At 39.9% G+C, this 20,920-nt stretch overlaps 1 protein-coding gene across 4 annotated transcripts in view; it reads left to right on the top strand.

The window, feature by feature from the left end:
- Positions 1 to 454: 454 nt before the first annotated feature.
- Positions 455 to 20,920, top strand: part of RNF216 (ring finger protein 216) — a 141,012-nt gene continuing 120,546 nt past the window's right edge. For 2 of the 4 annotated variants that reach the window (XM_032872746.1, XM_032872749.1), the window contains exons 1-2: positions 455 to 604; positions 16,036 to 16,171. In XM_032872746.1, coding sequence (XP_032728637.1) covers positions 16,105 to 16,171 — 67 coding nt within the window. In that variant the 5' untranslated portion in view covers positions 455 to 604; positions 16,036 to 16,104. Of the gene's footprint in view, positions 605 to 11,423; positions 11,466 to 16,035; positions 16,172 to 20,920 lie in introns of those variants that run through there. The other 2 variants (XM_032872748.1, XM_032872747.1) reach the window with 2 other exon arrangements.

The raw sequence follows: 20,920 nt of genomic DNA on the forward strand, positions 1-20,920 counted from the left end.
TTGTTAGTGAGTTCGCTAGTTGGTTATATACTTACCCACTAAAACATCGCTTTGGGAGGACAGGGACCTTCCATGCCATTGTATCCCCAGTTCCTAAAACAGTGCCTGGCACACAGGAAGCTCTCCAAAAATATGCGTTGAGTGAATGATTTGCCAAAGGCAAGGGGTGCAAATAAGTGCATAGATTTCCATGGGCACCTGCTCCCTCCCAACATCCCCCCCAACACACCCCCTTTTCAGCTCTAGGGAGAGGGCGACACTTCCTGGGGTTGGGGGAGGGGCGCCTCAGTTTCCTTCGTCCTCCCACCTCGTGGGGGAGTCAAGACTCAGTGGGCGGTGAGCGGACAGAGGTCCCTCTCTATGGTCCTACTCCCCAGGCCCCTCCTCCCTAGCACCCGGCGTGCCTCTATGGTTCTTCCTGTCATTAGTCGGGAGGGGGCGCTGTGCGCAGGCGCGGGGTGAAGCCGCGGCGGGGCCGGAAGGAGTGCAGCGGCGGCCTCGGCGGCGGCGGCGACGAAGCTGTCGGCGGCCGCTCCTGGTGACTAAAAGCTGTGGCGACAGAGGCCGCCGAGCCCGCCTGGCGAGCCGGCGAGCTGAGTGGCGAGTAAGTGTCGGCTGCGGGGCGCACCCGGCTCCTCGGCAGGCCGCGTGAGGCGAGTGGCGTCTCAGCCCGGCGCCTCCATTAAGCCCCGGGGTGGGGGCGGGGGCGGGGGCCACGGCCGTGAGGGGCGGCGGGGCCGCAGAGTCGGGGGCGCGGGCCTGGCCCGGCGGCCGCCCGAACGCGAGCGGGCCCGGGGCCGCGCGGGGCGCCGCTGAGCGCCGGGCGGCTCGAGCAGCGGGGCCGGCGGCGAGGCGGGAGCCACAAAGGCGCAGGCGGCCGGCGGACCCTCCCCCGCGCCCGCCACTTCGGGAAGTTTCGCGGGCCGGTCCCTCGGCCTGCTGCGCGAGGGCGAAAGCGCGGAAAGACCGAGTTTCCCTGGCGGCACCTCGCGGGAGGCGGCGTCGGTGGAGCCGAGCGCGGCCTGGAGCGCGCGGGCGGCGATGCCCTGTGACTCTGAACTCCGGCGCCCCCAACTCAGGGGCGCCGGGCCTCAGTCCCCAGTCCTCCCGACTCGGTTCAGGAGGGCTGTCTTCTCGAGGAAGCCGGCGACTCCCACCCAGCCCTCGTGAGGACATCCAAGTGCGTCAAAACCCCGTGCAGCGCGGGGAACGCAAGCCCGACAAAATGTGCCTGGAGCGCCGCGCAGTGAACGAGACCGGCGTTCCCTCGTGGGATGTGGCTGGAGGCTGCGTGGAACGATTGTCTCAAAACTTTGGGCCACTTCAGTCCTGTGGGAGACCCCTCCCCTCCCCCAGGGTGCCTGCGGGGTCCCATGTAAACCAGCCAGGGGCCCTGTAAATAACCCGAATATCGCCCACGTGATAAGTGCCTGGGTCGAGCTGGTCCTAAGCACTTTGCTGATGCAAAGAGAAGATTTATTTACCCTGCTGGGAGCTGGGAGAGATAGGGAAGATTTTAGGACCGACCTCAATTTTAGCACGCTTGCGTGAAGAAAGACTGCCGAGGAACAGCCGTGCTTTGTTGTGTTTGTTGTATGGGTAATTTATTGGGGCTGGGGATAGGGAGTGGTGTGAATCTGAGGAGAACCTGGGGCCAGATTTGGGATCTCCCCCGTAATCCCAAATAGAGGTTAGCGGGCAGCAAGTGAAAAAGAAGCCTTCCAGCCCCTGTGGAGGAAATCTAATAAAGGAAGTTGAATTGTGAGTCAAGGAGACAAAGTTTATGAAATAGGGTAGACGAGAGCACCTTTGCTTGCTAACTCTGATGGTTTCTATTTATTTATTTTTAGATTTATTTATTTGAGAGAGAGAGAGATCACAAGTAGGCAGAGAGGGAGGGGGGGGGAGCAGGCCCCCCGCTGAGCAGAGAGCCTGGATCCCAGGACCCCAGGACCATAACCCGAGTCTCAACCCACTGAGCCACCCAGCGCCCCTGATGGCTTCTATTTAATCAGCGTTCGTTATATTCTAGACTGTATTAGGGACTTTTCAGACCTTATAGCTAGTTGTCACAGCTGGCGATGTTATTTTCATTGTCAGTAAGACAAAACATGATGCCAGTTACTATGTCCTAGACACTGTTCTAAGCATTTTATATATATTAACTCCTTTAATCTTCAGTGATGGGGGTTCTGTTCTTCTTATCTTAAAAAGGAAGAAAGTGAGGTACTGAAAAATAACTTACACAGTCGCAAAGCTTGTAAGGGTCAGAGCTGGTTCTTGAACTCAGTTTGGTTCCATAGTTTATGCTCCTAATTATTTTGCTATACCTGTGAATGATACTTACTTGAAAAGTTCTGGAGTATTTACTTGGGGCCAGGCAGTGTGCTATGTCCTGTGGCTATGGGAGTCAGTAAGATGTAGGGTCCTACATCTTTAGAACTTGTTTTAGCAGAGGAGCTAGCTATCTAACATAGCTTCCTAAGTAATTGTAGATTATTGTTGTGCCAAGAACTCTGAAGGATTGTGATATGTTGTGTGAATGAACAGTGGGGGATAGTCAGGAAAGGTCCTCCTTCTGAGGAGGTGATATTTAAGATGAGAAACTCAAGGATGAATGGAGTTTATTTGGTCAGAGGCAGTGAAAAATAGCCAGCCAGCTAGAGGGAAGAGGAAGGAGTATGGCATGTTCAAGGGACTGAGCCATGGTCCCTGCAAAATTGTGAATGGGGGAGGGGTGCAAGCTGAGGCTAGCTGTGTCAGCAAGGGTCCTCCGAGGCAGCATTTCACAGGCCTGGGATTTTGGTCCTCCCATGATGAGATTTTATGATTCACAAACCAACCTCCATGCTACATGAAGATATGTCAGACACTACTGAGATAGAAGGGGTCACGTAACATGAGTTCACAGAGGATTCACCTGTAAAAAGATTGTTGAAAACGATTTTTTTTTTCCTTTTGTGGATGAGGCTGTGCTTGCTTATTCCAGTTTCTGAATCAATTTTTACTCAACATTTGAGGAAAATCTTAGGTTATATGTTAAACATTTTAGCCAACCCAGTGAAGATTTTGAGTTTAATTTTTGGTTTAAAACCTTTCCTATTGTAGAAGGACACTGATACGAGGATTTTTAGAGCTCTTTTAAACTCTGCTAAAACTGCAGACTGATTGTTCACATAATTCTCTCTTTGGTTATGAATGCCATTTTATCTTAATTCTTTAACTTTGTCTATATATTAAAATATACACCCATTGCATTTTTTTTTTTTTATTCTGAACTCCTCACTTGCCTTGTTCCTTCTTAATGGGATTGCCATCCTTCAGTCACCCAACATCTAGGTGTCCTCAACATCTAAGTCAACTTTGACTCCTTTATTTTCTTCTTGCCTCATGGCTCTTTACATACAAAAATCCCATTGAATCTAACCGTAGTTGGTATCTGACATCTTTTTCTTTTCCCTGCTTATTGTTATCTCTAGTTCATACTTCACTGCCTCTTGTTTCCTGGGTTTCCTGCTACTAGATGTTTTTTATAGTCTTACACATTGCAGTTAGGTTGATTTTCCTAAAGTACAAGTCTCTGTATTACTTCTTATGGGTTAGAAAATAAAATTTGACCTGTACTTCAGTTATCCATAGATGCACAGAGCAAACCACTCTCAAACATATAACTTAATATGACAATTTTATTTGTCAGCAATTTTGTGAGTCAGGAGATTGGGAAGGACTAATGTGGGCTTTCTTTTTTTCCCCCCTGGTCCACATGTTGCTAACAGAGGTGGTAGGGCTGGAGGTTCCACTTCCAAAATGCTTTTTCACTCCATGCCTTGTCAGGGACTGCAGGGAGGCAGGGCTCAGCTATGTTTTATTTCTTCGGGTAGTGTCGGCTTTCCGTGTGCTCTCTCCATCAGGAGGCAGACCTCTTAATGGTAATTCTGACCTCCAAGAGCCCTAGGTGGAAGCTACCTAAAGTTGTTCTCTTAAAGGCAAAGCTTGGAGCTAGCACAGCATTCATTTTAGCTTAAATACAACTATCTGGGCGAAGCTTCCCTCACTACCTGCCCTCTCCCAACTGGAATAGTGTCTTTATTGTGCTATTTCTTTTTATTTTGTAGTGTGCTTCATTGTATGCTGAGTTTCTCTCACTGATTTTACTCCCCAAGTTTTTTGAGGCAAAAACCATGTTGGATTTTCTTTGTATGTATTCCCCATGGTGCATAACACTTTTTTTTTTTTTTTTAAGACTTGATATATTTGAAAGCGAGAAAGAACACAAGGTGAGCATCAGAGGGACCAGCAGATTTCGCGCTGAGCACAGAGCCTGATGCAGGGCTTGATTCCAGGATCCCCAGATCATGACCTGAGCCAAAGTCAGATGCTCAATGAACTGAGTCACCCAGGCACCCCACAACTGTTTTATACCACATGGCAAGATGACAGTAGTATTTGCTGAATTCTTTAATGTGTTTTAATTTTAAATAGTCATGTAGGGGTGCCTGGGTGGTTCAGTCAGTTAAGCATTCAACTTGATTTCTGCTCCTTGATCTCAGGGTCCTGAGCTCAAGCCCCATGTTGGGCTCCACACTGGGCATGGAGCCTACTTAAAAAAAAAAAAAAAAAAAAGATAATATAAATAATTCAGCATAGAAAAGTCAGGAAATATAACAGCAAAAAAAAAAAAACTACTTTAAACTTAGTACTTATAAATAACCATTATTAACTTTTTGTTGTGTTGATTTAATATTGATTTAACCTTAGTATAGGCTTACAACGAATGAATATCCAAACGACGGTTAAGATGAGGAGCTAGGATTTGAATGCAGAACAATAATCACTTACAGTCACTCAGAAAACCATGCTGGGAAACAGTGTTATGGAGTGGTACGATGTGGGCATGTACAGCTTCTTGCAGCCTCTGCCTGGCTCTGCTTCTCCCACCTTCCGCTGGAATGTTCACAGAGATTAACTCATTAACTTGGAAACCTACTACCCCAAGACCAGTGTTGCAGATGTGACAGACATATTTATGGCGATTACTCTGGAAAGCAGGAACATCACAAACCCCAGGACCATGCAGTATTATTAGCATGTGGAAGGAAAAATGGAGATGTAATACAAATAGAAGGATGAGAAGAAATTTATAACCGAAGAAAATCCTGATAAACTGATTGTTGTCACTTAAGCCTAACTCTGGTTATATATGGCTCTGATGGATGAAGAGGTCTTTGGAGCCACTCATTTACTCAGCAAATGTGCCAGACACAGGAAATACCACTCTGAATAAGATGTAGTCAAGGGCATATGGAGAAACAGTTCACATGTAAACTTTGTCACGTGTTGCTATATCCATCCAAGGAAGAGGAGATTTTTAAAAAGGTAATAAGGACAATTGTAGGAGGTGGAAGAGAATATAGAATTGTCACCTCATTTTTCTTAAGTTTTTACAATACAGTAGTACTACATACGATTCTCTGTGGGGTGAGGAAGTGCTAAAATGTATGCTAATTTTTGTTTCTAATCTGGAAGCATTATCTGATGTATTGACTATAAAGTATAGTCACAAATGTACATATGATAACTTTTACAATAAAAGGAAGAGGAAAAACTATTCTGTTAGGTAGCATTTCTCATTTCTGGATTCCACATTTGTTGAGCCATTTTCTTCAGCTGTCTGATGAAGAAGCTACTTCCAGAGGAAAAATGAAGTTTCTTATAGAAGGAAGTAAAAGTTTAACTGAATAGTTATCATGAAACTAGCAAAAAGTAACCTGGAAGAGGAAAATAAAGCCCTACCCCCACATTTGGCTGTATTGTCAACTTACTAATAAACACTGTACATCTACTGTGTACTTTTGATAACAAGCTCCTGTTTTGATGACATTTACCATTTACAAAGCGGCTTCTCATATTCCAACACAACCTTACAAGGTAAGAATAGCAATTACCATTTCATAGGGAATAATAGTAGCCATAATGTGACACTGGGCATGTGCCACACACTATGGTAAATATATTCAATTTTAAAACAACTATCCTCATTTTACAAATAAACTAGGTCCAAGAGATTGAGCAATTTATGCAGTCACTGGGTCACTAAATGGTGAAGCCAGGGTTCATGCTTAGGTAGTTTGATCTGAAGCCCAGATGAGAGGACTGAATGTCAGGAACTTTAATGACCTTTGCATAGAAGCTAGTAAGGAGTAGAAATTCCCTCATCAGACTACTTTTCTCACTGAAGTTTGGGGACATTGAATGTACCACTTGCTCATGAGGAATCTTGCTTTTAAAGCACCGCCAGTAATGTGTTTAACTACAAGCTTGACATTCTAGCTAAATTAGGTATATGTAAAATGAGTCACATTTCCCTTTGACTTCCAGTATAAAATTGAAAGAACTTTGTGGTAAAAGAAGAAACAAGAAACGTGGCTAGTGGGATTATGTTCACAATACTTTTTTAAAATTGTATTTGAAAGAAAAGTAAAGATTTGAATACAGTTTAAATGTGACATTAGAACTCTTTTACCATGCTGTTTATAAATGATGCCACTTTTATTTCAAGGGAGATTTGTAAATTTTTAAAAATTGAGATACCTTTGTCCAGTTACAGATATCAGAAAGTTTTACTGTTAAACTTAGTCTTGATACACAACTTAGTATTCTCTATATTGGAAAAATGCTGATGTTATTTGATTTTTAACTTTGTATAGGCATCATTATATGAGAAGCTAGAGTCTGGGGTCTACTTTTTCTAAAGCATGTTGTTTCTCCCAGAAAGGTGGAAAAAATTGAGATTTTCTTGAAACCAAGAACGTTGGTTCTTAATTATTTTCATTAAAACAAGAAAATGGTTCACATGGTTCAAAACACTACTGTTTTACAGAGGCTACCACTTTTTTTCTCAGAATGGCTTTTGTTCCCCTAACTTTCCCATTTTGAAATAGAGTACACACAAAGAAGTTTGACCCCAAACTCAGTTTAGGCCTGTGCCTAAACTTTATCTAAATGAAGTCATTCGAGGTATATTCTCTTACATTTGGGTTCCTTCCCTCAACCATTATGAATGGCTTAATGAATTAAAAGATGCTTGTATCCACCACCCAGTTTAAGAAGTAAACTCCCATCTCTAAGCCATATCCATTAGCCATTATCCATTAGCCATTATCCCATCCTGATCATAACTCATTCCTTCCCCCAAAATTAACTCTTAATCTGACTTTTATAATCATTTTTTCATGTTTATTTTATCACCCAAGAGTACATTCCTAGATACTGTAATCTCATTTTAAAATTTTGATGTTTTTTTTAAATCTAAGTTTCCTCTTCCTTTTTTTTTTCCTTATAATTTATCTGGTGTTGAACCTGATCCATTTGACCTATAATTCCCACAGCCTAGCTAGGTGTTCATCAGACTTCTAAAAAAATTATCATCCCCATATAGAGCCTTTTAAAACATTTTTATTTCTAATCCTTTCTCTTTAAATACTAAGGAATAAGATTTTACTGGGTGGGACTGAATTTTCGAGGGTCACAAACCACTATAACATCTTAAGATCTTTTCACACCCTTGCAAAAGCACTCCCATTGAGAATACATGGTCTGGGTTGCATAATTATGGTGCAGTTCAAAAATTTCATTTTCTGTCTAGCCTCTATTTTAAAAGGGGTTGGGTCCAGATCCTTGTCCAAACTCTGGTTCCATCTCTTTCACAAGACTGTAGATAGTGTTCTTTCCTTGGAAGGCACTTAGTTCTTGTCTCTACAATGTTAGCAGCCAGTGATATTTAAGGTCCAGATTTAGTAATCATTGAGGATTGCAAAATGGTATTTTAGTTGGATTTTTAAAATTAATACTGGAATATTTTTATAAAGAAACCATTTTCTTGTGTACTGTTTGTCCAGTTACATACAGTTTATATAGAAAAGGCAAGAAAGTACCAGATTCCTTGCCTCTATTTCATCTATATTTTATTTGTTTGCTCGCTTATTTATTTATCTATAGAGAGGAAGAGGGAGACACAGTCTTAAGGAGGCTCCACACTCAGCGCAGAGCCCATTGTGGGACTTGATCTCACAACCGAGTTCCTGACCTGAGCCAAAATCGAGACAGATGCTTAACTGACTGAGCCATCCAGGCATCCCTGTTATACCAGTTTTAAAGATAAAGTTTTGGTTGATAATATCCTTTGAAAATGACCTTTTGGAAAATAATTATGACCATTTTTATTTATGTTTTTTTAAGAGACTCATGCCATATTATTATCTTTCTTGGAGCTCAAATTGTCCCATGTTTGGCCAGTGGGAGCCTCTTCAGGATTTTCTTTTTCTGTGTTATTCTGACTGAACCCAGTCTTTGATAAGTAGTTTTTGATTGCTTTCTTGATATTTGGTATGACAAGGTATTGTAGGCTCGTTTTGTAATATTCCTGCTCCAGAATTGGAATTAGTAATTTCTAAAAAATCCTGGTTTCTTTTGGTGGGAAATAGTATTTTAAGACATAATCTAGGCATTGTTCATTGCTACAAGTAATTGGTTTTCAGGCCTTTGGGGGTGGAGGGGGGCAGGACAGAACTAAAATATTTTATGAGTTCACACTAATTCAGATTTAGGGCTATTGAGCCCTAAATCTTCTTTTATAGGTTTTTTCTATAGGCTTTTTCTTCTATATTATAAATAAGATTTCTTTTTTTACACTGAAATTCTTCATTCTCGAGGGCACAGGGATTAATAGAATATGCCATAACTGCTAATCTTTTAACTTGTTACAAAAGTGTCAGAATGAAAGTCTCAGAATGTCACAACCATTATGATTACATGACTTTAAAATTTTGCATATGCTTCCCCCCCATAATTTTTATGATTGTACTATATTGCTTAATTTTAGTTCTTATTTAATCTTTGTGCTACAAGTAATTATATATTTAATGTTTACTGCCAGCCTTTGTGGTGTTGTCTTTAGTCATTTTGGTTGCCTGAAGTTTATTTTTCTGTCCGATTCCTTAGGAAGGTCCTATAGAAACAATCAGTAATCCATAAATTCTACATGTTGATAAATTTGTGCTCCTTTTCTTTGAAATTATTTTTTGCTGGATATAAAATCTCTGGTTCATATTTTTTTTTAAAGATTTTATTTATTTATTTGACAGACAGAGATCACAAGTAGGCAGAGAGGCAGGCAGAGAGAGAGGAGGAAGCAGGCTCCCCACTGAGCAGAGAGCCCGATGTGGGGCTCGATCCCAGGACCCTGGGATCATGACCTGAGCTGAAGGCAGAGGCTTAACCCACTGAGCCACCCAGGCGCCCCTCTGGTTCATATTTTTTAAAAAAGTATCTTACACCATTTTCTAATGACATAAAGCGTCACTATCAAAGTCTGCTAATCTAATTTTCTTTCTTTTCAGTGGCTCAAGCCCAGCTCCTAAAAGGATTTTTTTTTTTTTTTCTCTTTAAAGTATGTGTGTCTTGGTAGTTGTCATTTTGGGTGGTTTTGTTTTGTTTTTTGTTTTTCTTGTTGTTTTTTAGGTATTTACTGTATTCTTTTGAAATGTAGCCTTAACATTTTTATTTTAGGAAAAATAAAATTTTTTTCTGTTACAATTTTTAGTATTCTCTTCCCTTTTGATTTATTCAAGAGCTGCTGTTTGTTATGTTGGACAGTCTTTGTCTTGCATATTTGTTCCTTATCTCTTTATTTTTCTATTTAAAGTTTTCCTCCTTTCACCTTCCAGTTCTCCTAAGCAGTATGTGTTGTGTTTATTCACACTTATGTTCCTTCTAATTTAGTCTTCACTCCTAAAACTTCTTAAAATTTTTATTTCTTTCCTGAGATCTGCCATGCCATTTCTGAGTTTTCTTGTTCTGATTTATGTTGTTGTTTTATGTCTAGTATTATTTTCATAGTGTCCTTTAGGTTGTTTTTTCTGGCATGTTTTTGTTGTTTATAGGGATGTTGTTTTGCTACTGCTTGTTTTTCTTACAACTTTATAGGAGTTTTGACATCAGTCCTTTTCTAACTCATTTTTTCAGCAGAAACTTTGCAGGCCAGAATCTTTGCTCATTTTTAATGAAATTGGGTGTTTTGGGACTTTTAGAAGGAGGGCAGTTTAGGATAGCTTTTCCAACTTCACAGAAATCCCTTTTCATGCAGTTTTCAAAATATGACAGCTGCTTCCCCCAGTGGCTTGCCTTTTCACTCTTAATAATTTCTTTTGTGAATAGAATTTTTTATTTTTAATGTACAAAATTTTATTTTTAATGTACAATATTTACAGTAATACAATATGTACTACTATGTTTCCCAACCCCAAGTTTGTGAAGGCATTTTTTTTAAAGTATCTTCTAGAAACTCTTCTACCTTTCTGTTTAAATCAAGAATTCACCTAAAGTCATTTTTGTCTAAGGCATGAGGAAGAGACTTAGTTCCTCATTCTTCCTGCCCCCCCCCAGCTTTCTAGTACAGCATACAGTAAAAACATGTTTTCCACTGCTCTGCAATGCCAATTTTGTCATAAATCAGACATCCGCATGTGAATGAATCAGTTTCTGGACTCTATTCCTTTCGTCTGTTTTTCTCTTTTGCCAATACTGCATGGTCTTAATTAACTGTAGCTTTGTATTAATAAGACTTAACTATCTAATAGTTTAAGTCTTCCACCTCTTGTTTTTCTTTATGAACGCCTTGGTTATTCTTGGCTCTTTGCATTTTCCTGTAGATTTTTTTTTAAATTTATTTATTTGACAGAGAGATCACAAGTAAGCAGAGAGGCAGGCAGAGAGAGAGGGGGAAGCAGGCTCCCTGCTGAGCAGCGAGCCCGATGTGGGGCTTGATCCCAGAACCCCGAGATCATGACCCGAGCCGAAGGCAGAGGCTTAACCCACTGAGCCACCCAGGTGCCCCTCCTGTAGATTTTAAAATCATGTAGTATATAGCCACTTTTTAAAAATCTGATTAAGGCTATATTAAATCTGTAGATCAGTTTGGGAGGAATTGACATCTTTACAAAATGGAGCTTTCCAGTCCATGAATGTGGTATGTGTCTCCATTCATTAGTGTTCTTTGGTTTCGCTCAGTGATTTACAGTTTTTTATATAGAGGTCTGGCACATCTTTCATTGCATTTATTCCTTGATATATGATAGTTTTTGATGCTACTCCAAGGAGTATCCTTTCAAAATACCATTTTCTAATTGTTTCTTACTAGTATAGCATTCATTTTTGCATATTGGCCTTGTATCTGTAGACTTTGTTATTCATTCCACTTACTCATTACAGTGGTGGTTCTATGTACCGTCACATATATGTATTTGTCCCACCGTTTCGTTCCCCTGTTATCTTCCAGTATTTTTATCCTTTTATTTATTTTCTTTTAAGTAGGTTTCATGCCCAACGTGGGACTCGAACTCGAGACCCCAAGACTGAGATCTGAGCTGAGATCAAGAGTTGGACACTCAACCGACTGAGCCACCCAGGTGCCCCTGTTTTATCTTTTGATAATCCTTCTGGAACTAATGTTTATGTGTGGTATAAGAAATGAATCAAGGCTCATTTTCTTCCTCTATAGATACCCACTTGGCCCAGCAATGTTTATCGGGAGACCATTGTTCCCACTGCATTGCAGTAGCACCTTTGTTTTTATATAGATGACCAAACGTATATGGGTCTGTTTCTGAGCCCTCTAGTCTGTTTTTCTGTCTGCATCAATAGACAATCTTGGGGCCCCTGGGTGGCTCAGTGGTTTAAAGCCTCTGCCTTCGGCTCAGGTCATGATCCTGGGGTCCTGGGATTGAGCCCTGCATCGGGTGCTTGGTGGGAGCCTGCTTCACCCCCTCTCTCTGTCTTCCTCTCTGCCTCCTTGTGATCTCTGTCTGTCAAATAAATAAAATCTTTTTTAAAAAATGTATGTATATATATAAAATCTTATCATCTGCAAATAATGCCACTTTAATTTCTTCCTTTCGGCTTGATATTTTATTTCTCTTTATTGCCCTACTGCACCTTCTACAACCTCCAGTATAGTGTAGATGAGAAATGGTGCAAACTGTCCTCAATTTTAGGGAAAAAGCTTTCCATTGTTATACTGTTAGGTGTGAGGTTTTCTCTAGTGTTTTTGAAATGTCTTCAACTTGGCAAAGGTAGTCTTTAATCAGTAGGCTGAGAGGTTTTAATCGTGAATAGCTGTTAAATTTTAATGCTTTTTCCTCTAACCTACTGCAATGATGATATAGTTTTTTCTTTATTCCAATAACATAACTTACTTTGCTTTGGTTATGTTTTTTGCATCTGTGTTCATGAGAGAGATTGGTCTTTCTTGTGCTGTTCTAATGAGCTTTTAGTATCAGAATTATGCAGACCTCATAAAATGATTCAGAAATAATGTTTGTTCTTTTTCTGTTCTCTCAGTTTTTGTAATACTAGTTACACTTCTTCCTCGGATATTTAGAAGACTTTACTGGGAAAGGTTTCAGGGCTTTTACAGTATTCTTTGTGGGAAAGTTATTAGTTACTGATTCAGTTTCCTTATTTGGTAGAGCTCTGTTGAGATTTAGTTTTCTTTGTTCAGGGGCACCTAGCTGGCTCAGTCCACAAAGCATGTGACTTTTGATTTCAGGGCCATGAGTTTGAGCCCCACAGTGGGTGTAGAGATTACCTAACTAAATAATTTTAAATAAATAAGTAAAAACTTTTCTTCACCTATGGTAAGTTGGATCTCAAAGAGTTTGTCCAGTCACAATTTTAAATTGATTGGTATAAAATTATACATAATATTCCTTTTATATTGTAGAATCTGTGGTGGTGTCTTCTTTTACATTCCTGATAATGGTTGGTTGTGTTTTCTCCCATTTTCCCTTGATCAATTATGAGGGAGGTTTATCAGTCTTCTTAATCTTGTTAGAGAAACAACTTTTTGTTTGGATTTTTCTTTATGTGTTTGTGTCTATTTTGTTGATTCCTGCTGTTAGGATTGCCTTCTATTTTTCTGGTTTGATTTACTGTGCTTTTTCTAGCTTCCTGAGATTGAGGCTTCAGTCATTGATTTCTTGGTCCTTTTTCTTCTCTAAACTAGCATTTGGATGTATAAATTGACTTCTAAACACTGCTTTAACTCCAGCCTATGAATTTTGACATATTTTGTTTTCATTACTGTTTGATTCATCCAGTCAAAATACAGGAGTTTCTAATTTTTGTCATAATTTCTTCTTTAATCCATGAGTTGTTTAATTTGCTTAATTTCCAGTATTTAGAAATTTCCTGGTTATCTTTTACTCACTGTTATCAGGTAACAATATACTGTATGATTTCAAGCCCATGAAATTTGTTGAGACTAGCCTTATGACTCGGGATATAATCCATTTTGTAAATGTTCTCTATATACTTGAAAAGAATATGTGTTCTGTAGTTGTTAGGTAGAGTGGTCTATCAGTGTCAATGAGGTCAAGTGGTCTGATAGTGCTCTTCAGATCTGTCCGGCTATAAGTGTGGATTTGTGTTACTTCCTTAAGTTCTGTCAGTTTGAGGTGTATGTATTTTTGAAACTGTATTATTAGATTCATACACATTTAATACTGTATCTTTTGTGAGTTGACCTTCTTAGCTAGATGAAATCTCCCTACTCATCTCTAATAACTACTTAAGTCAATTTTGTCTGATCCTAGTCTATTCATAGAATTTTTCATGGGTTTTGTTGTACCCCTTCTGCCCCCCCAAAAAGAAAAGATTAGTTGAAAAGAGAGCTTCAAAATAGAATTGGAGTTTATTTAAAAAATCAGATGGAGGGGCGCCTGGGTGGCTCAGTGGGTTAAAGCCTCTGCCTTCAGCTCAGCTCGTGATCCCGGGGTCCTGGGATCGAGCCCCGCATCGGGCTTTCTGCTCAGCAAGGAGCCTGCTTCCTCCTCTCTCTCTCTGCCTGCCTCTCTGCCTACTTGTGATCTCTGTCTGTGAAATAAATAAATAAAATTTAAAAAAAAAAAATCAGATGGACATCTTATGACTGAAAAATAAAGTATCTTATTAGTTGACCAGTATATTGCTTTCCATCCTTTGCTTTAAAGCTTTTTCTTAGCAGTGTTTATGTTGTCTGTTTATGTAATACAGTTTCCAATATGATTGTATTTAAGTTGTACAAGATAACGACTTACATAAATTGCGAAGTAATTACCTTGGGAAGTTTAGTTAACATCATCATCTCATATGGGTAACCCCCCCAAAAAGAGAAAAATGTGTTTTCCCTTGCGATGAGATCTTTCAGGATTTACTCTCTTAGCAATTTCCAAATAAACCCTACAGCAGTGTTAACTGTAGTCCTCATGTTGTACCTTCTGGTCCCATTACTTACTTATTTTATAACTGGAACTTTGTTCCTTTTGACCTCCTTTATCCAACTCTCCTACCTTTGGTAACCGTATGTGATCTCACTTTCTACGAGTTTGGGTCTTTGTGGGGTTTTGAGTTGTTTTTTGGACTCTACATGTGAAATCATATCTTGTTTGTTTTTCTCTCTCATTTCACTTAGTGTATAATGCTTAGTGTATAATTCATCCATGTTCTTGCAGATGACAGGATTGCCCTCTTTTTTACACCTTAGTAGCATTCTGTTTTCTAGCATTTCTTATTATTTTTTTTCTTTTTAAAATTTACTTACGAGAGGGAGCAGAGGGAGAGGGACAAGCAGATTCCATGCTCAGTGCAGAGCCCAACGCAGGGCTCATTCTCAGGACCCTGAGATCATGACCTGAGCTGAAACCGAGAGTTGGACACTTAACTGAACTACCCAGGTGCCCCTCTATTTTCTTTACCCATTCACTGGATGAACACTTGGGCTGTGTCCACATCTTGGCTGTTGTAAATAATGCTGCAGCGAACATGGGGGTGCAGATACCTCTTCAACATTAGTGATTTCTTTTCCTTCAGATACATACCCAGAAATGGAATTGCTAGATCATATGGTAGTTTTATTTTTAATTTTGGGGGGGGTTATTTGTTTTTTTGTTTTAAATATATTTGAGAGAAAAGCACAAGTGAGGTTGAGGGTGGTGGAGGCAGAGGGAGAAACAGACTCTCCACTGATCAGGGATCCCAATGCAGGACTCAGTCCCAGTACCCTGGGATCATGAAGTGAGCCAAAGGCAGAGGCGTAACTGACCGAGCCCCCAGGTGCCCTTTTTTAAATTTTTTGATGCAACCCCATACTAGTTTGCATGAAGGGAATTTACATTCCCTCCAGTAGTGTACGAGGGCTATCTTTTATCTGTATCCTCGCCAGCATTTGTTATCTCTTTATCTTTTTCTAACAAGGGGGAGGCCATCACTCTTGGTTTTGATTTGCATTTCCCTGGTGATTAGTGATAATGAGCACGTTTTCATGGACCTGTAGTCCATTTGAGTGTCTTACTGGAAAAATGTCTATCTAGGTCCGTTGCCCATTTTAAAATTGGATTATTTGCTTTTTGGCTATCGAGTCGTGGAAGTTCTTTGTATATTTTGGATTTTAACCCCTTACAAGATACTATGAGTTGCAAATATTTTCTCCCATTCTGTAGGTTGCTGTGATTGAGGTTTTTTTTTTTTTTTTAAGATTTCGTTTATTTACCTGACAGAGATCACAAGTAGGCAGAGAGCCAGGCAGAGAGAGAGGACGAAGCAGGCTCCCTGCTGAGCAGAGAGCCCGACACAGGGCTCGAGCCCAGGACCCTGGGATCATGACCTGAGCCGAAAGCAGAGGCTTTAACCCATTGAGCCATCCGGGCGCCCCTGTGATTGAGTTTTTAAGTTCATTTTATTCTTTATGTGTTCCATTTGTTATTTGATCCTTTATTCCTCTGTTCTTTTACAATAATAGGTTATGTTCTTTTATAATAATAGGTTGTTGTTTTTTTTTTTCTCCCCCCTCCCATCAGCTTTTTAGTTACGCATTCTTTTATTTTTCCCATCAGTGGTTTCACCATAAGCTTAGAATGCTACCTTCAAATATCTGGGAAGAGTTCTGACAATCCCTCATTCTTAATGTGGTGTTTTTTGTTTTTGTTTGTTTTTTTTTTTCAGACCCTTTTGAACAGATAGTCACCATGTTTAGATATTAGCAAGCACATATGTGTATGTCTGCATTTGAAAATGGCAGAGGGAAACAATAATGAAGAAGTCATTCATTTGAACAACTTTCACTGCCACAGGGGACAAGGTAAGTGTTTGTTCTCACTTTCTCCCTTTTATTATTGCTTTTTCTCTTTATGGTATAGTCATAGTTTCTTTAAAATGAACCTGTTTTGCACCATGTGGACCCCAGAGACATTTCATTTTTAGACCTCAAAACATCTGGTGTAATGGGCTCATTAGACTGGAATTTTGTGTCAGATGGTGACACATACTGGCATGAATGAAGTTTTAAGAATCTTTCATCAGAAGTGGATTATTAAAGCTATTAAGGAGCAAGCCACAATAATCTGTGAATGTGCAGTCATTGGATCTTAAGAGGTGGGAGTGTGGGAATTGTGACAGTTCCATTTTTGAAGGAATGGGGTCTTCAAAGGAGTGCTTCTCCAGGGCTGTATGATCTGAAAGTGCTGCTATAGCATTTTTGTCCCTTCATATGATGCTTAATTTTTTTTCCCAAAAAATTCTGGTTGCCTTATAGGGAATTTTAGAATATATATTCTTTCATTGTACAGTGTTTAAAATTTGGGGAAGTTCATTGATTCAAAAAGGGAAGGGAGCCTGCATTTCTGTAACATTCCTAAATGCATGTGAAATTTCCTGTCAAATCAGAATTTACATTTACACCTAGGCTGAAAGGAAAAAATTCATGCTGCTGAATAGGAAAAGTATTTTTCGCAAGTATAAATTCCATGGAAGGGAACTCCTGGATGACTCAAACAGTGAAGTGTCTGTTCAGGTCACGATTTGGGGTCCTGGGATCAAGTCCCAAGTCGGGTTCCCTGCTCAGTGAGGAGTCTAATTCTCCCTCTCCCTGTGTCACTCCCCCTCCCCACTTGAGTGCATACACATTCTCAAATAAATATAATCTTTTTTAATTTCCATGGAAGAAATTGTACTATATATTTTTTGAGGTTTTTTTCCCATGGTTAATATTTTGTGCTTATGAAGATGATTTTTTTTCCCAGTAGAGGGTAAATTATATACATTTGGCTTTCAGAGAATATTTAAAGTTGAGCAGATTTTTTTTTTAAGATTTTGTTTATTTATTTGACAGAGATCACAAGCAGGCAGAGAGGCAGGCAGAGAGAGAGGAAGGGAAGCAGGCTCCCCACTGAGCAGAAAGCCCAGTACTGGGCTCTATCCCAGGAACAGGGATCATGACCTGAGCAGAAGGTAGAGGCCCAGCCCACAGAGCCACCCAGGCATCCCTAAAGTTGAACAGAGTTTATTAAGCAAATAGAGAAAAATAAAATGCTTAAACTATGCAAATTATTAATGCAAAAGAAGTACTAATTTTTAAGGATTTTACGAAGAGTTTATTCTAGCTTGGTAGTAAGAGAGCCGTAATTTATTACGATTCAGAAAGTTTTAAATCTTAGCTATAATTTGTATATGGGGTCGTTTCCAAATCTTTTAAACATGTATATCAAATTAATGTTGTAGTTGTCTTTTAACTGGGTTTTAAATATACTTGAACAGGGTTTCAGAACAACTAATTCCTTTGGGGAAATTATTCACTTCGGAGGTATATTTTTCTGTTAGACAAGTTTTGTGTATTTTGCACTCTGCATGAGGATTTTTTTCAGGATTGCAGAGTTTTGCTTTTATGAGCCATATTAATAATTTTTATAGTGCCAACTCCTGTAGATTTCTTTATTTTTAAATCTGCTTTATGAGGTATAATTTACTTAAATAAATGCACACATTTTAAGGATATAGTTCAGTGAGCTTTGAAAAATGAAAATACCCATGTAATCACCCCCTTTATTCATGATGCGGGACATTTTTGTCATCCCAGAAAGGTTCCTCTTTGTCCTCTCTGCAGTCAGTCCTCACCCTACTCTCAGCCTAAGGAAACTACTGATCTGTTTTTTGTCACTATACAGTTTCATATAAATGGAACCATACAGTCTATATTCTTTATGCCTGAATTTTTCTGTGCAGTGTGATGTTTTGAGATTCTGCCATGTTGCATTAAATTAAATCCTTTTTAATTGCCGTGTAGTATTCAGTTGCAAGAATTCCATACCCAGTAAAAATAGACTTAAAGATGAAGGTAATGGTCGGGTGCCTGGGTGGCTCAGTGGGTTAAGCCTCTGCCTTCGGCTCAGGTCATGATCCCAGGGTCCTGGGATCAAGCCCCACGTCGGGCTCTCTGCTCAGCAGGGAGCCTGCTTCTCCCTCTCTCTCTCTGCCTGCCTCTCTGCCTGCTTGTGATCTCTCTCTGTCAAATAAATAAATAAAATCTTTTTAGAAAAATGAAGGTAAGGAGCACCTGGGTGGATCAGTTGTTGGGCATCTGCCTTTGGCTCAGGTCATGATCCCAGGGTCCTGAGATCAGGCCCCACTTTGGGCTCCCTGCTCTACGGGAAGCCTGCTTCTCCCTCTCCCACTCCCTCTGCTTGTGCTCTCTCTCTGTCAAACTAATAAATAAAATTGTAAGAAAAAAAAAAGTTAAAAAAAAAAATGAAGGTAAAATAAACAAAGGTTAAAAGTACAGGAATAGAAAAAGGTTATGCAAATAGCACAAAAAAGAGATGGTACATCTATGTATTACCAGATAAAGTGGGACACTTTAGCCAGAAGTATTAATAAATAAAGAGTTTATAATGATAAAGGGGTCAATGGACCGGAAAGATAAAACAGTTCTAATCTCTGTACACTCAGTAACATGTTGTGAAAATACACAAACAAAAATTGACAGAACTAAAAGAAGAAATGGGTAAATGCACAATTATAATGGAGATTTTAAACATGTTACTTTCATTAACAGAGCAAGCATACACAAACATTGGTGTGAATATAGAACACAATCAACAAATTTGACATAATAGACATAAATGGAGTATTGCACCCAACGTATTTAACAAAATTGGCCATTTTGGACCACAAAACAAGATCCAGGTTTCAGAGGGTTGAAATCATATAGCTTATATTCTCTAACCATGTTGGAATTAAGTTGTAAATCAATTACAGAAATATAATTAGAAAATCCCTCTATGTGTGGAACATAGGAATACATTTCAGAATGACTTACGGTTCAAAAAAGAAATCACAGTGGAAATAAAAATATTTTGAATTGCGTGATAATGAAAATATAAATTGTTGAAGCTTATGAGATGCATCTAATATCATGTTTGAAGAAAACTGAATAAATGAGGACCCCACAAACTTCTGAAAGTCAGATAGTCACTGTTTTTGCCTTGGAAGTCTTATGCTGTCTGGCAGTTACTCAGCTATACCATTGTAAGATGAAAGCAGCTGTATATGATATATAAATGAATGAGCATGGCTATGTTCCACCAAGGACATGAAGTACAGGTACCATCCCACCCCACACTGCTGGCAGGAGTGTATATTAGCACAATTGAGAAAATGATTTGGCGTTGTCCACTGAAATTGAACATATGCTTTCCTTATGGTTTAGCACTTCCCTCCTAGAATGTACCCAACTAAAATGAGTATACCAAGAGACATGCATAAGAGTGTTCAAGACAGCATTAGGGGCATCTAGGTGGCTCAGTCACCTAAGTGTGCAACTCTTGATTTTGGCTCAGATCATGATAATCGGCCGTGGGATCAAGCCCAAGTTGGGTTCCGTGCTGGGCGTGGAGCCTACTTAAGATTTTTACTCCCTCTCTCTCTTTAAAAAAAGTGTTCAAGACCGTGTTATCCAAAATAGCCAAGACTGGAACTAACCCAAATGTCCATTGACAGAAAAATAAATAACTTGCGATAGAGTCATATAGTGGATTACATACAGCAGAGAGCTACAGCACATGCCATAGCATGGATGCGTGGGCCTGATATTTGCAAGAAAGCCAGAGATGAATGTATACTCAAAAAACAAGCAGAACTAGTCTGTGGAGTTAGGAGACTATTAATGTGCTAGAAATGTATTTACTGACCTTGGTGATGGTCACTCAGGTATGGGCCTTTTGATTAATTCATAGAGTTTGACATTTATTTCATAGATTTTGTTATACTTTAATTTTTTAAAGGCTAATGTATTTATATATGGTGCGTTGGGGAATAATCTTGTCAACCATTGGGCTTCCACTCTGAGATGATAGGTTTCAAGCCAGCTTTTTCATTGGGTCTTCCAAGGGTGTCAGTAAGTGTTCTGTTCTTGGGCCAGTTTTTGCAGAGAGGAATGTACATTTCCTACCTCAGGAATCAGAGACTGCCAGCATTCTGGGAGCGAAGCAATAGAAGGCGGCCGGAGGCTTGTTCATTATGCTCTTGCACTGGCCCTGGCACTCTCTTGACCCTGTGCCTGGTGCCTCTGCCTTAGTGTCTCTTCATAGTGGACCTCCACAGGGTGGGTTTTTTTGGAATGGCCGACTGAGCTTGACATTCTCTCCAAAACCAGTGGTAAAATTAGACGAAATTGTCCGACACTCCATTCTGCTTGCTAGATGGGGTGTTGCCCAAATCAAGAATTGCTTAATAAAGCCAATTAGATTCTTCCAAAGAAAATTAAGCAAAATCGTAAAAATCAACAACAAAAACAAAAATTATTCAGTATCTGAAAATGACCAAAGGAATATAATGATCAGGAACACTCAGGAAAATGTGGAATTCTGTCATGAATTGGGCTATCTCTGGTTGGCTGTCCACCCTGTAGGCTGTGGGTGTGAGCCTTCTCCCCTCAAGCCATCATTGTTAACTTTTTTTTAATGTTGAGGAAGTGGATGCTTGAGGAAGTTAGGTAATAGCATCACGCGGCTTTCATATGGTGGAGCGGAGACTCGAACCCGGGTAGTCTGACCTT

The sequence above is a fragment of the Lontra canadensis genome, unplaced genomic scaffold (assembly GCF_010015895.1).
Source record: "Lontra canadensis isolate GAN:19392208 unplaced genomic scaffold, GSC_riverotter_1.0 scaffold45, whole genome shotgun sequence".
In the NCBI taxonomy this organism is placed as follows: domain Eukaryota; kingdom Metazoa; phylum Chordata; class Mammalia; order Carnivora; family Mustelidae; genus Lontra; species Lontra canadensis.